This window comes from Capricornis sumatraensis, chromosome X, assembly GCF_032405125.1.
Source record: "Capricornis sumatraensis isolate serow.1 chromosome X, serow.2, whole genome shotgun sequence".
Taxonomy (NCBI): domain Eukaryota; kingdom Metazoa; phylum Chordata; class Mammalia; order Artiodactyla; family Bovidae; genus Capricornis; species Capricornis sumatraensis.
Window position 1 is genome coordinate 43,840,447 of NC_091092.1, and position 11,572 is coordinate 43,852,018.

Consider the following 11,572-nt stretch of genomic DNA (forward strand, 5'->3'; position numbering starts at 1 on the left):
CTTCTAGAAAGCATGACAGATGACTCTGGGTCAGCAAAGACATACTGAATACCTATGATGTTCAACAATAATTCAACAAAGAATTAACACTGTTTACTGTAGACACACCAGCCTATCTGTGCACAGAGTTGTCAGTGGAAGCAGCAGCATGAGCTGGTGGGTGAATCAGAGCTAATGAGTAACAGATCTCAAAAATGCCTAGGAAAACTGAGTGGGCAAGGATTCGGAAAAAATGTTTCGCCATGAATTGGGCGAATTTAAAAAAAGATTTGGAGTTTATGGGTTTGAACTTGGAAGCAAAAGTGTCAACAGTGAGAGCCTCAAAGATTGGGCCCAATATTAAGGAGAACATTTATAAATTACCTTGATCAGGGGCTATCTACCCTGGCTCCCCAGTAGAGTCACCCAAATTGTTTAAAAAAAAAAAAATTAGCAATGCTTTCCCCTCCCCATTTCCACTCTCTGAGTGTGGGGCCCAGGCCTTTGCAGTTGCTAAAAGCTCTATTCTGATGCACAGTGAAGGTGGAGAAACACTCAAAGAAGTTCCAATGGGATGGTATTTTTCGAGGTAGGAAAATATCAAGTTAATAAATATTAATTAACACATCTTGTCTAAACAGGTAGAAAATGGTAAATAAACTTCAATAAGGGTGAAGTATAAAAGAGTGTGGGAGCAAAATTTGAGGGAAAGTAAGAAAAACTAAAATTGTGGATGATACCAAAACAAGTTATTGGGGAATTCCTGAACTCTTTCCATATATGACTGTAGAAAATGCCTCACAGTAGCAGGCATCTTCAGGAAGGAGCTGGAAAATAATACTGAAAACTCTCTTCTACCCTAGTATAAAAACACAGGAAACATGCCCCTGTGATACTGCATACAATTCTGGTCTCTACATATCAAGAAAAACGTAGAACAGTTGAAGATGGGCAGTTAAATAAGAGACTAGAGGGCCTGTGGTTGTACTCAGGATGAATGGGCTGAGATGTTACTTGCCACTGATGAAAGATATCTGGGAGCCATTTTACAGAGTAACCTTGAAAGTGACACAACTGCTGCCATAGATACCACCATTTCAAAAGGGGAAACGATTTTTTTTTTAATCCCAGAGACCAAACAGCTCAGATAATCCACGATCTAGCTAAATTTGAATTGAAGATTAGACTCTTCAACTTCTTCAGTAATTTATCAATTTTGTGGACCACAATTATTCTCTGAATTTCAGTCCTGGTGTACTAAGAAAATTCTTATATAGTCTATAAGTTAAATAAACCATCCTACACACCCCCCTTCCACTCACATTTCTATGTGAGCATAGAGAAAACCACTGTTGCTTTTGCATATTCAGTTTTCCTGTTTAAAAGACGTAAGGAAAGTCCATATATTTTGGCACAATTTAGTTGGCCATAAGGACAATTTCCCTCAAAATGTACAATTTTACCAGATTTAAAGATCTTATTAATCACAAGTAAACTTAAAAGTAGTTGTGGCAATAATGAACCACACCATATACAGGTTATAATATCAAATCTAATTTGTTTTTTGGCTGCACAGGGTGGTTTGCGGGATCTCAGTTCTCTGACCAGGGAATTGATTCCAGGTCATGGCAGTGAAAGTGCCAAGTCCTAACCATTAGACAATCAGGAAACATCCCTCAAATCTGATTTTTAGACCCTTACTTCCAAATTCCTACTGACAAGAAATACATTCACCAAAAGGACAGGCTCTAAAAATGTCCAGACACTAGGGGAAAGCCTCCATGTCTGGAGTTAACAAAATGAACATTTCATTCAACTCTATTCAATGAGGAATTTAACAGGTGCAATAGAGTATTTCTATAGCTCTTATACTAATTCTAAACTCCAAATTAAAGTTAAAAGTTACTTTCTGCCTGGAGATTAAATAAGAAAACATGTAGATTTTACTACTAAAACTGAATTATGAATCTTAATCTGTATTTCCAAAAAATTGCCATAATGAATAATGTATATCACTTCACCATTTATGAAGTTGTTTTCATTTATTACCTCATTTAATTCTCATAATAATCCTATAAAGTGGGTATTATTTTCTTCATTCTTTACAGATAAGCAAACTGAAGCTAAATACAACTTTCCCAGATCACACAGATAGGAACTGGTAAAGCCAGAACTTACTTCAATTGTAACTTTACTTTGAAATATTGCACAAATATGAAGGACCAGACTGTATAAAACCCACATCAACCTTTATATGACTTATTTTAATACTCCTACTTCAGCTAATTTTAAGGTTACTTCTTTTTAAAATACCATAATGAAGGAATTAAGATCTAAATGTATACAACTTATTCAACAATAAGTAAATGAAATATATGGGTTTTGGTATAAAACATACTTTGGAAATACAGCAATGGAAATTATTTTAAAATAAAGCATTTACCTTTTTTTTTTAAAAAAAAAGCTGTGGTTAAGAAAAGCCTAAGTTTAAAGAAAATGTGTAAAAAGCAATACAAAAAGAAAACGATTCTCTCTTTTTTTTTTTGGTGGCACCTCAAGGCTTGTGGCAATTTAGTTCCCCAACCAGGGATTGAACCCTCAGCAGTGACAGCAGAGTCCTAACCCCTGGACCACCAGGGAACTCTGCCGTTCTCCTTCTACGAGGAGAAAATAAAAATCATTCCAGCTATCTAACCCAATAAAAGCCTCAGAATAAAATGAACCAAAAATAGGTGCCACTAGAATGCTAAAGTTAAAGAATGTTTTACACTTGATAGATTTTTAAAAGATATCATTGAAATTTTGAGGCCCCTTCTGGACATAAAGCATTTTAGGTCATTACTGACTTCAACATAGTAGAAAATTTCTGCTTCTCTCCTAAACCTCTTTCCTCAACACACACAAAATCTGTGTCATAAGGGCTCTGCTCTACTACAGCAAGCAAAATGCAAGAAAGGAAGAACATTTTTCTAAGACAGTTATTTCAAGGATGGTAATAATCTTCCTAAATCTGCACCCAAGCATGATCACCCCAAAATGTTTAACCTTATGAGATATCAATGATAAATATTCATCCCAATACTTACTAGCAATTCTACACTGTCTGCCACAATTGTTGTTCTTGACATCACAGAGTTCCACATAAAATCTATAGCCCCACCTCTCCATGACCTTTCTTCAGTACTAACTGGAAACATTAAATCACATAAACTAGTGAAACAGTATGTCTTATTCCTTAGCAAAGGGCATAGATTGCAAAAAAAAAAAAATGATTGAAAGGTTTTTAAAAAATTATTTTAAGAAGGGCTATGGTTGTGGCAAGAAACAAGCATACCATGAAACCAAATTGCTACAGATAAACGAATACAGCGCTATTCACTGTTGTTTCGGTAACAGAATAAAAAGAGGTAAATTGCTACAAGTCTTGAGCTCCTGCTGGATGCAGCCTTCAAAGCGTAGGCTGCCAGTGGTATCTAGCAGCAGACTGTCTTCCAGCAACCCCATCCCTGAGCCTTCCCACACAGCTGCTGGCCCAGTCCTGGATCCACCCTTCTTCAAAGCTGAGTAGTTTGGAGTGGTGTGGTCCCCTGCAGATCTGTTCCACCCACACGAAGGCTCTCTGTTCATGGCCTTATTACTTGAAGTTTGCATGTTATTAGGCCAGGGAGAGAGTGAGAAAATATTAAGAAAAAAAAAAGAAACCAAAGAAATTTGCAATCAGGGAACAACAAAAATAAAGGGGATTCAAGGAATTTTGCCTAAAACAGCAACAAAGTTTACTCACTGTTATTTGTTTAAGAGAAAAGTAGCAATTGCCACAAAGTGGCAGCACATTTCATTGACCCTTTGTCCCCTTCAGGAAAATACTGTGACCATGAAGAAAGTTCTTTCTAATCAAGGTGATCCTCTGAAAACCCTAATATGTGATGTTTTCATTCCTAATATGAAATGGGCAGCAAACATGTCAACTAGGGCTCTGGGTTAAGCCTTTTTTATTTTGCTTTCAAGTTTTTGGTTTGAAATACTGTGAATTCCAACCAACTGTCCCATGTAAAATTTTAAAAATACTTTGCAATGTTCAATATAAAAATACGTTGGGGGGGGGTCGGTTAACTAGAATGCTGGTTAATTTAAATCAGTGAAATAAGTCAATGTCAGAGAACCTTAGGTGCCAATAAACAATAAAACAATCTTAATTTATTGCAAACTCTCCCCGTAGGTGAACCATAATAAGCTAAAGACAGAAGAGTTTTTCTCCCTGTGCAATAATGAAAGTGTATTTGCTGCTGACATAGTCTCTGGGGAGTTAACTCAAAGCGTTCTGAAGTAACATAAACCCAATTGCAGCCAGTCTAAATTAATTTCTTAACTGTAAATGGAAAATTCCCGAAGGACTTCAATAAAATCAATAAGACTGTTTTACTCAAGGTCATATAGGAGGAAACTAGCTCGAGAACTAAAAGCAACCTCCCACAAGCAATATATACTAGCTCAAGAACTGGAGCAGTCTCCTGGGCTAAGCCATGCGCTACCAAATTTTACAAAATAAACGATTTGGGAGAAAAATTTCTTTGGTGATAAGACCAGTTTAAAAGAAAGCACCCAGAAGCGCTGAGTTTCGTTCAGTTCAGCCTAGGGTCTGCAAGACATCCCACGGAAGGTGACATCCTGGCGATCACGTGCTACAGGAGGCAAGCCAAGAGGAGCGGGGGATGGGGGCAAGTCTCATTCCAAATTTCAAATCAAGACCCTCAAGGCCCCCTCCTTACAGGGACCTTAACCAGATCCTAACCAGGAGGGTGCGGGAGGTCAAGCCTCCGGAGAGCCCTGGGTTCCGACCATGGTAAACGAAGAAAGCTCGAGCGTCGAGGGCTCAGGGGAATCTCCAGGGCTGCCCGGAGCCGAGAGGGCCGTCCCGGCGCCCGCCGCCCCCGAAAGGCAGGCGGGGCTCGGGGTTGTCCTCGGGCTCCCGGGTGCCAGGCGCCCGCCCTCACGCCCCAGTAGCGCCCGTTAGTTCTCTCGCGCCCCGCCCGCCGGAGGGGGTGCGGCCGTCGGCAGTGGCAGTTGGACCGCGGGCTGAAGGGCTTGGGCTGGTCTCCCCTCCCGCCCGCGTCCCCTCTCGGCGACCCGTCCCGTCCCGGGGCGCTCCGACGGGGGTGAGGGGAGGACCCGACGGCGCGCGAGGCGACTCCGGAGTAAAGTTCTCCCGCTCCGACGGTCCCCGAAGCCGCGGGAAGCCCGCGTCCCGCACGGGCCCGGGCACTCCCGGGAGCCGCCGGCCCGCTCACCCATTCGTTCGCGCAGTCCCCTCAAGGATGTGCCGCCGCCGGCGCGCTCCGCCATCTTCGGAGCAGCCGAGCCGGGAGCCGCTACAGGCGCTGGGGCCCCAGTGCGCAGGCTCTCGCGCGGCCGCTGCGGGGCCGAGGCCGTGGCGTCGTCGGGGGGCGGGAAGGGGCGTGGCCCAAAGGGCCGCCGCGCCCACCTCGGACCCGCGACCCGTCAGCGCTGCCTTCTGCGCACCAAGTTGTGAGCCGCTGGGCGGCGACGACCAGGGGTAAAGAAAGACACCTTCTTCTACTTCCCCTGCTCTCCCCGCACTGTGCGTCCTGGAGGCCGGCCGATAATCAGCCGGCCATCCAACATTCCTTTTTTCCTCACTTTACCTAGCAACGCAGTAACATTCTTTCCTTCATTCGTTTGTTCACTTATGGAGGTCTTCTTGAGTGCCTCCTTGGTGCGCTTGCATCATGAGTTTGCTAATCTTTGAAACACGACGGAAAGGCCCAGGTTGGGGGAAGAGATAGGTTCCTGTGAGGCTCTAGGGGGCTTGATCACAAGGAAAGATTTTCTTAAAACCGTGTAGAATAACTCGTGACACTGTTAGGTCTCAACGTTGTGTGAATTATCTTTAGAGTGTCTTTAGGTCTTTAACGTGAAGTCGAGGACTTATTGATGTTAATCACTCCAGATACATAATTATATATTACATATATAATATTCATAAACAATTCCTATCCGGAATGCAGAAAGATCTAAAAAATATTTAAGAAAAAGGCAATTCCCCCCAAAGTGAGCAAAAGGCATAAGCAAGCCTTTCACAGGAGAGAAAACACAAATGGCAATAAGCATAAAAAAAAAAAGATTCTCAAACTCTTAAGCACTCAAGAGGACACAAGTGAAAACCACAAGATATCATGTTACACCTATAGATTTGGCAAAAATTTAAGAGTGGAAAAAAAGTGTTGGTGAAGATGTAATTTAATATTGGTGAAGAAAAATAATACTGTAAATCAACTAGACTTCAGTTTGGAAAAATACTAGTGTGTGTTTTTTGGGGGGCAGGGGGCCAGGGATCGTTTGGCACTATAGTACCTGAAGCCCTGCTCCTACTTGTATAGAGACACCAGTGTTCTGCATGATATACATAATGGTAGCCATGATTATTAAGACACACATGATTAGGGCACAAGCAAAGCACATATACCTACACAGAAATTCAACTTTGATGAATTTATCTGGAACTTCACAAACAAGTCTCTTTTAATCTATAGATAAACCTTTCTTTTTCTTCAACATCTTTGACAGATCACTGTGAAACATTCAGTAGGTGAGTCATTCAACAAAAGCTTTTATGACCACCTATCCTGTGCCTGACTGGTTGGCTAGAAAGAGACAGGGAAGATCCTCTTAGATGTGTCTTTGGGGCTACAGCAGCTCCCTAAGGAGCCCCCGCAGGACTGTCTGTACGTTTCTCAGAAAAATTTTGGAACTGAAGACTGCCATCTTGGGGAGATTGAGTGTGTTCTGGAGCCAACTCACTCAGAGCTGGGAAACAACCCAGGCCACTTAACTTCTCTCCACCCCTGTTTGGAAAGCCTATGTATGTTCCCCAGTGAGCAAAAAAAAAAAAAAAAAAAAAAAACCCTGAATTCCTGCTATTTCTTTCCTACTTGGCTATTTTTTCCCTTAAACCTGACACCAGCAGGAAAAATATTCAGAAACTCTCATACTAGGTCTAGGAATTGTCACTTTTTTCTACTAATACATTGAATTCACATGTAATAAACACTCAGTGCACTTATCAAGTCTAACAAATTTGCATTGAAACTGATACCATCACAGCCCTATGGGAAGAGTTCTAAGCTTCACAGCCATGAGACAACTGTCCCTTTGCATCCTAGACTACCTGTCAGATTCATCCGTCATATACACAGCAGAGTCAGGGTTCGGGTTTTTTGTTCTCCTCTCATTTCTGACTCTTGTCTCACATCTATTGCCGCTTGGCCATGATACAGGGGGAAGAGTGATGCTTCATTCTGAACTCATCTCTTCCAATTCTACTAACACGTTTTCTTCCCTTTCCCTAAATCTGCACTTTTCTTCTCTCTAAGTTATAGGCTCACCTCAGGCTCTGGTCATTTCTTGCTTGGTTGATGGCAGCTTTCCCAGCTCCGAATTCCTACTGCAGCACATTGCCCCGACCGCCCCAATCTCAATGATCCTTCAGTCCCCCTTTCCCACTGCCCCCTTTCCCGTTCCCTTTGCACTGAGGACCAGGGTGACCTTGCTTTTTTTTGGGATGTGGTGGGGGACTGATTCTCATGTCCTGAGATAACCAGGGTGGGGGTCATGAGCTTCTGAGGAGAGGAAGAAGAGGCCAGCATTGTCATTCAGATCAGACAAACATGGGAAGGGCATCATGGTGGTGGTGCAATCTGCGAGGAGCAGTAGCTGCATCTTAGAGGCTTACTTATTGTTACTTAGTAACAGATGTCATTTGTCCAATACTTATACATTGGCAGGCACAGTGCTTATGGTTCTACATGGATTATTTCATCTAATTCTTGTACCACTTCATGATGCAGCTTCTGTTATCCCCTCATTTTACAGATAAGGAAAGAGTTACCCTCCCCCGGGTTAGCACAGTTAGCAAGTGGCAGAGCCAGGATTCAAGGCCATGTATATCTAGTACTTCTTCCACTGTGTCTTCTAATTTACCAGATGATGAGCCCTAGTCCACTTTTAATTCCTAGCCCATGTCTTCACTTCTCCACTGATGCAGTCCCCACACTCAGCCTATTATTTTTTCTGGCTCAGCCTTGTGGCACATGAGATCTTAGTTTCCCCATCAGGACCAGGGATGGAACCTGAGCCCCTGCATTGGAAGCTCTGAGAGTCTTAACCACTGGACTACCAGAGAAGTCCCTAGACATGCACTTTTTATCACTAGTGAGGTCTTCCTAAAACTAAATCTTTTAACTCAAGTACCACTATGACAGTCTCTTAAGTCTTTAATAAGATGGACACAAACTATTCAATAAGAAACCATTGAAAATGGATGTTTACTATATATCTAGCAATAGAGATAAATATGACTTCTCTTAAGCAGCCTTTCTTCTAGAAAGGCTCAGGTGAGACTGTAAATGCCAGGTACTCAGGGCTGACTTTAAAATGTATGTGTAAAGGAAAATGTGCCATATCTATTTCACTGTTTATCCTGCAATGAATATTTTTTGAATGAATGAAAGAGTACTGAAAGCCTCCACAGTACTGAAGGAGGAAGAAACAAAAATATTTTCAATGGCTACTGGGGTGTTGAAAAGGTCTAGACTTAAAATTATTAAAGGGCAAGAAAATGTCCTTGTTTTTTTTTTTTTTTTTTTTTTTTGCTTGACTTCAAATAAAGTAGAGCAAACATGGGCTGTGTCTTCTCATTCTAAATACAGGGCCTGTAATATAAAGGGAGCTTCAGGGGATGCCAAAAAGCATAAAATATCAAGGAATGCCCTTTAAAGACACTTTGGAATTTCTAAAAGAGTTAAAACTTGGTAAAATCCAGATGGGAGAGAAGGAGAGGAAAAGAGGAGTTGAGATGGTTTATTAAACACAGATTGCTGGGCCCCATTCCCAGAGTTTCTGATTCTATAAGTGTGATTAACTGTATAACATATACCACCAAGGAAATGTACCGAATGTCCAGTGTGATGTCAAGTTCAGCCTGAGTGGTTAATATCATTACACTTTGATGATGATCTATATTTAAAAATTTTAATCCAGATCTAGCATCATCATCACACTTTGATGATGACAAATATTAAAAATTCAAATACAAATCTAGTGTCATGTACCTCCTGATACTTGACATTTGTTCACTAAGGGCAGGCAAATGCTTTGCTCTAGGGTTCACTGAAAGCCAAGGTCTGGCCAAGGCCTTGCGGTGAGCATTACAATGGAGGGAGGAACGTCACAGACCCTGAGCTGCCAGGCAAGGAAGCCTGAGAGCATTTTGTACCACAATTTCCTGAGACAGAGTGTGGTGGTACAGCACATTGAATAGACAGTTTTCCTTCTCATTCCCACCCTCACCCCCATAGGATAGTTCACCCATATCACACATTCATACCTACATTTGAAAAGGAGCTAACACAGGTATTGGGAAGGTAAAGAAATCCAGATCACACACAGGAAGTGAAATGCACAAGAATCTCCTCTCCTTGCCACCCAAGAAGAAAGTTTCCCAGGGTCAGAAAAAGGACTAAACAATTCTGTCCCTAACTCTGGCTCTCCTTGAGAATCTCTTTGCAAAACTCAATTGTTTGTCACTGGGCTGATACTCTTGGGGAGTGAGAAGCTTGCCTGTAAGCCTCATTGTTTTTTCATGGCCAGCTTACAGATCGCTTTAGAGAATGTGTACTCTTAGAGACAAAAGGGCCTGAGAGGGCAAAGGGGAACTTCTGTGCACATGCTTTGAGGCACGTGGGTCTGTGGGGATGCACACGTGGGCAGCCAAGAGCTGAAGCAGGCTTCCAACGGGTTGTCATCTCTCTATGCAGCTGGGCTGAAAAATTCAGTAACATAGAAGAAAGCTTAAGAGTCAGCTGGACATCCAAGCCCTTGAAAAGAAAATCCTCCAGAATTTTCAAAGTGTTGGGATAGATGGGGGGGAAGAAAGGAAAAGAGCAGATTATCTCTGAGGCCAAATAAATAGAATATCTTTCCCTGCTCTCAGGAAAGACACATTCCCTTGACATTGCTTTTCTTTAGTTTTTAGATATTAGTGTCGCGGACAGATCACGGAATGTGAGAGCTGAGAAGGAACATCAAGGCCACTACATTGAGTCCTCTTATTTTCCCCTGAGGCTCAGAGAGGCTTGCTGATGCAAGTTCCCACAGCTGACGGAACTCAGGTCTCCCAGCACCCTATCTAATGAACTTTCCTCTGCACACCCGTGAAAGGCTGTCCACACAATCTTTTAGAAGAAGGAAAAAAAAAGTGAGAACTGCTGACCCAGTGCTAGGAACCACTATGTAATCCAGCTGGAATTTGACCTATATCCTCCCAATGAAACTGAAACGGACATGGGAGGGAAACAGATGGAGATCCCGCTAAGCTATGAAAGACACACTTAAAGGATGTTGAACAACGGTTATTTTTGTGAAGGAACCAGTGAGCTGGCTCCTACCTGCTGCTCCACATAATTCTCACTACATCCTCACAGGAACCCTATTCAGCAACAGCAAAACCAGGCAAACATTTGGGCTCAAGCCGATCTCTTGATCTCTACTCTTCTCCCCCACCCTCACCCCGCCTCACAGAAGCATGATTCGAATTCAGGATAATCTGACTCTAGATTTCTCTCGAGTTTTCCAGAGGTGTTAGGAGCCAGAATAGGAGAGAGCCACCCAAAACAGTGCCTGGTGGTCTATGCTGTGGCTTAAGGAGTGGCCAAGAATGCATGCTAAGTCGCTTCACTTGTGTCCAACTCTTTGCGACCCCATGGACAGTAGCCCACCAGGCTCCTCTGTCCATGGGATTCTTCAGGCAAGAATACTGGAGTGGATTGCCATGCCCTTCTCCAGGGGATCTTCCTGACCCAGGGATTGAACCCATGTCTCTTATGTCTCCTGCATTGGCAGCAGGTTCTTTACCACTGAGCCACCTGGGAATCCCAAAAGAGTGGCCATATTCAGCTGTTACTTGAATCTGGAGGTGGGGATAGAGGAGATGATCAAGTACCAGCCAAGCCAGAGAGGCTTCATGGAAGAAGCAGCTTTTAAAACCAGGCTTTATAAATGGTGACTATTTATTGGATAGTAAATTCATATATGTGTTACCCTCAGAACCCTGTGCAGTGCTCTGTGGAGGGTTTGTGTTCAATATGTTTTTGTTGTTGTCAATATTATTATGCCTGGAGATAATTCAACTGAAACATACCCAGGAGGAATTATTCAGTCTTCTGGATCTACCCAGTTCTTTTCTTTCTTTGGGAGGAGGAGCCTGGATGCCAAATTCTGGTTCCTTCTGGATGTGCCTACCCTGGGAAACTGCTGAAGAGGCTGACTTCAGAAAGAAAATGTGAGAAATAAAGCACTGATTTCAATTTCAGTTCTGTAGAAATATTTGGGCAGCCTGCTTGATGGTGTTTTTATGATTAAAAATGACCCCATGTGTGCACTTAACAGGAACGTGGGCCACAGCAGGCCTGGCATATGCTTTTTCCCATCTCCATATGTTTCATTTATATCTTAATCCTCAGCCTGCTGGGAAAGAACTGGGTAACATGGCACTTTGAGGACCACTTTCAGTTGGTCT

The 11,572-nt window shown here is 42.6% G+C and overlaps 1 protein-coding gene across 4 annotated transcripts in view; it reads right to left on the reverse strand.

The window, feature by feature from the left end:
- Positions 1-5,342, reverse strand: part of MAP7D3 (MAP7 domain containing 3) — a 36,218-nt gene extending 30,876 nt beyond the window's left edge. For all 4 annotated transcript variants that reach the window (XM_068962325.1, XM_068962323.1, XM_068962324.1 and 1 more), the window contains exon 1: positions 5,268-5,342. In XM_068962325.1, coding sequence (XP_068818426.1) covers positions 5,268-5,322 — 55 coding nt within the window. In that variant the 5' untranslated portion in view covers positions 5,323-5,342. The remainder of the gene's footprint in view (positions 1-5,267) is intronic.
- Between the last annotated feature and the right edge of the window lie 6,230 nt (positions 5,343-11,572).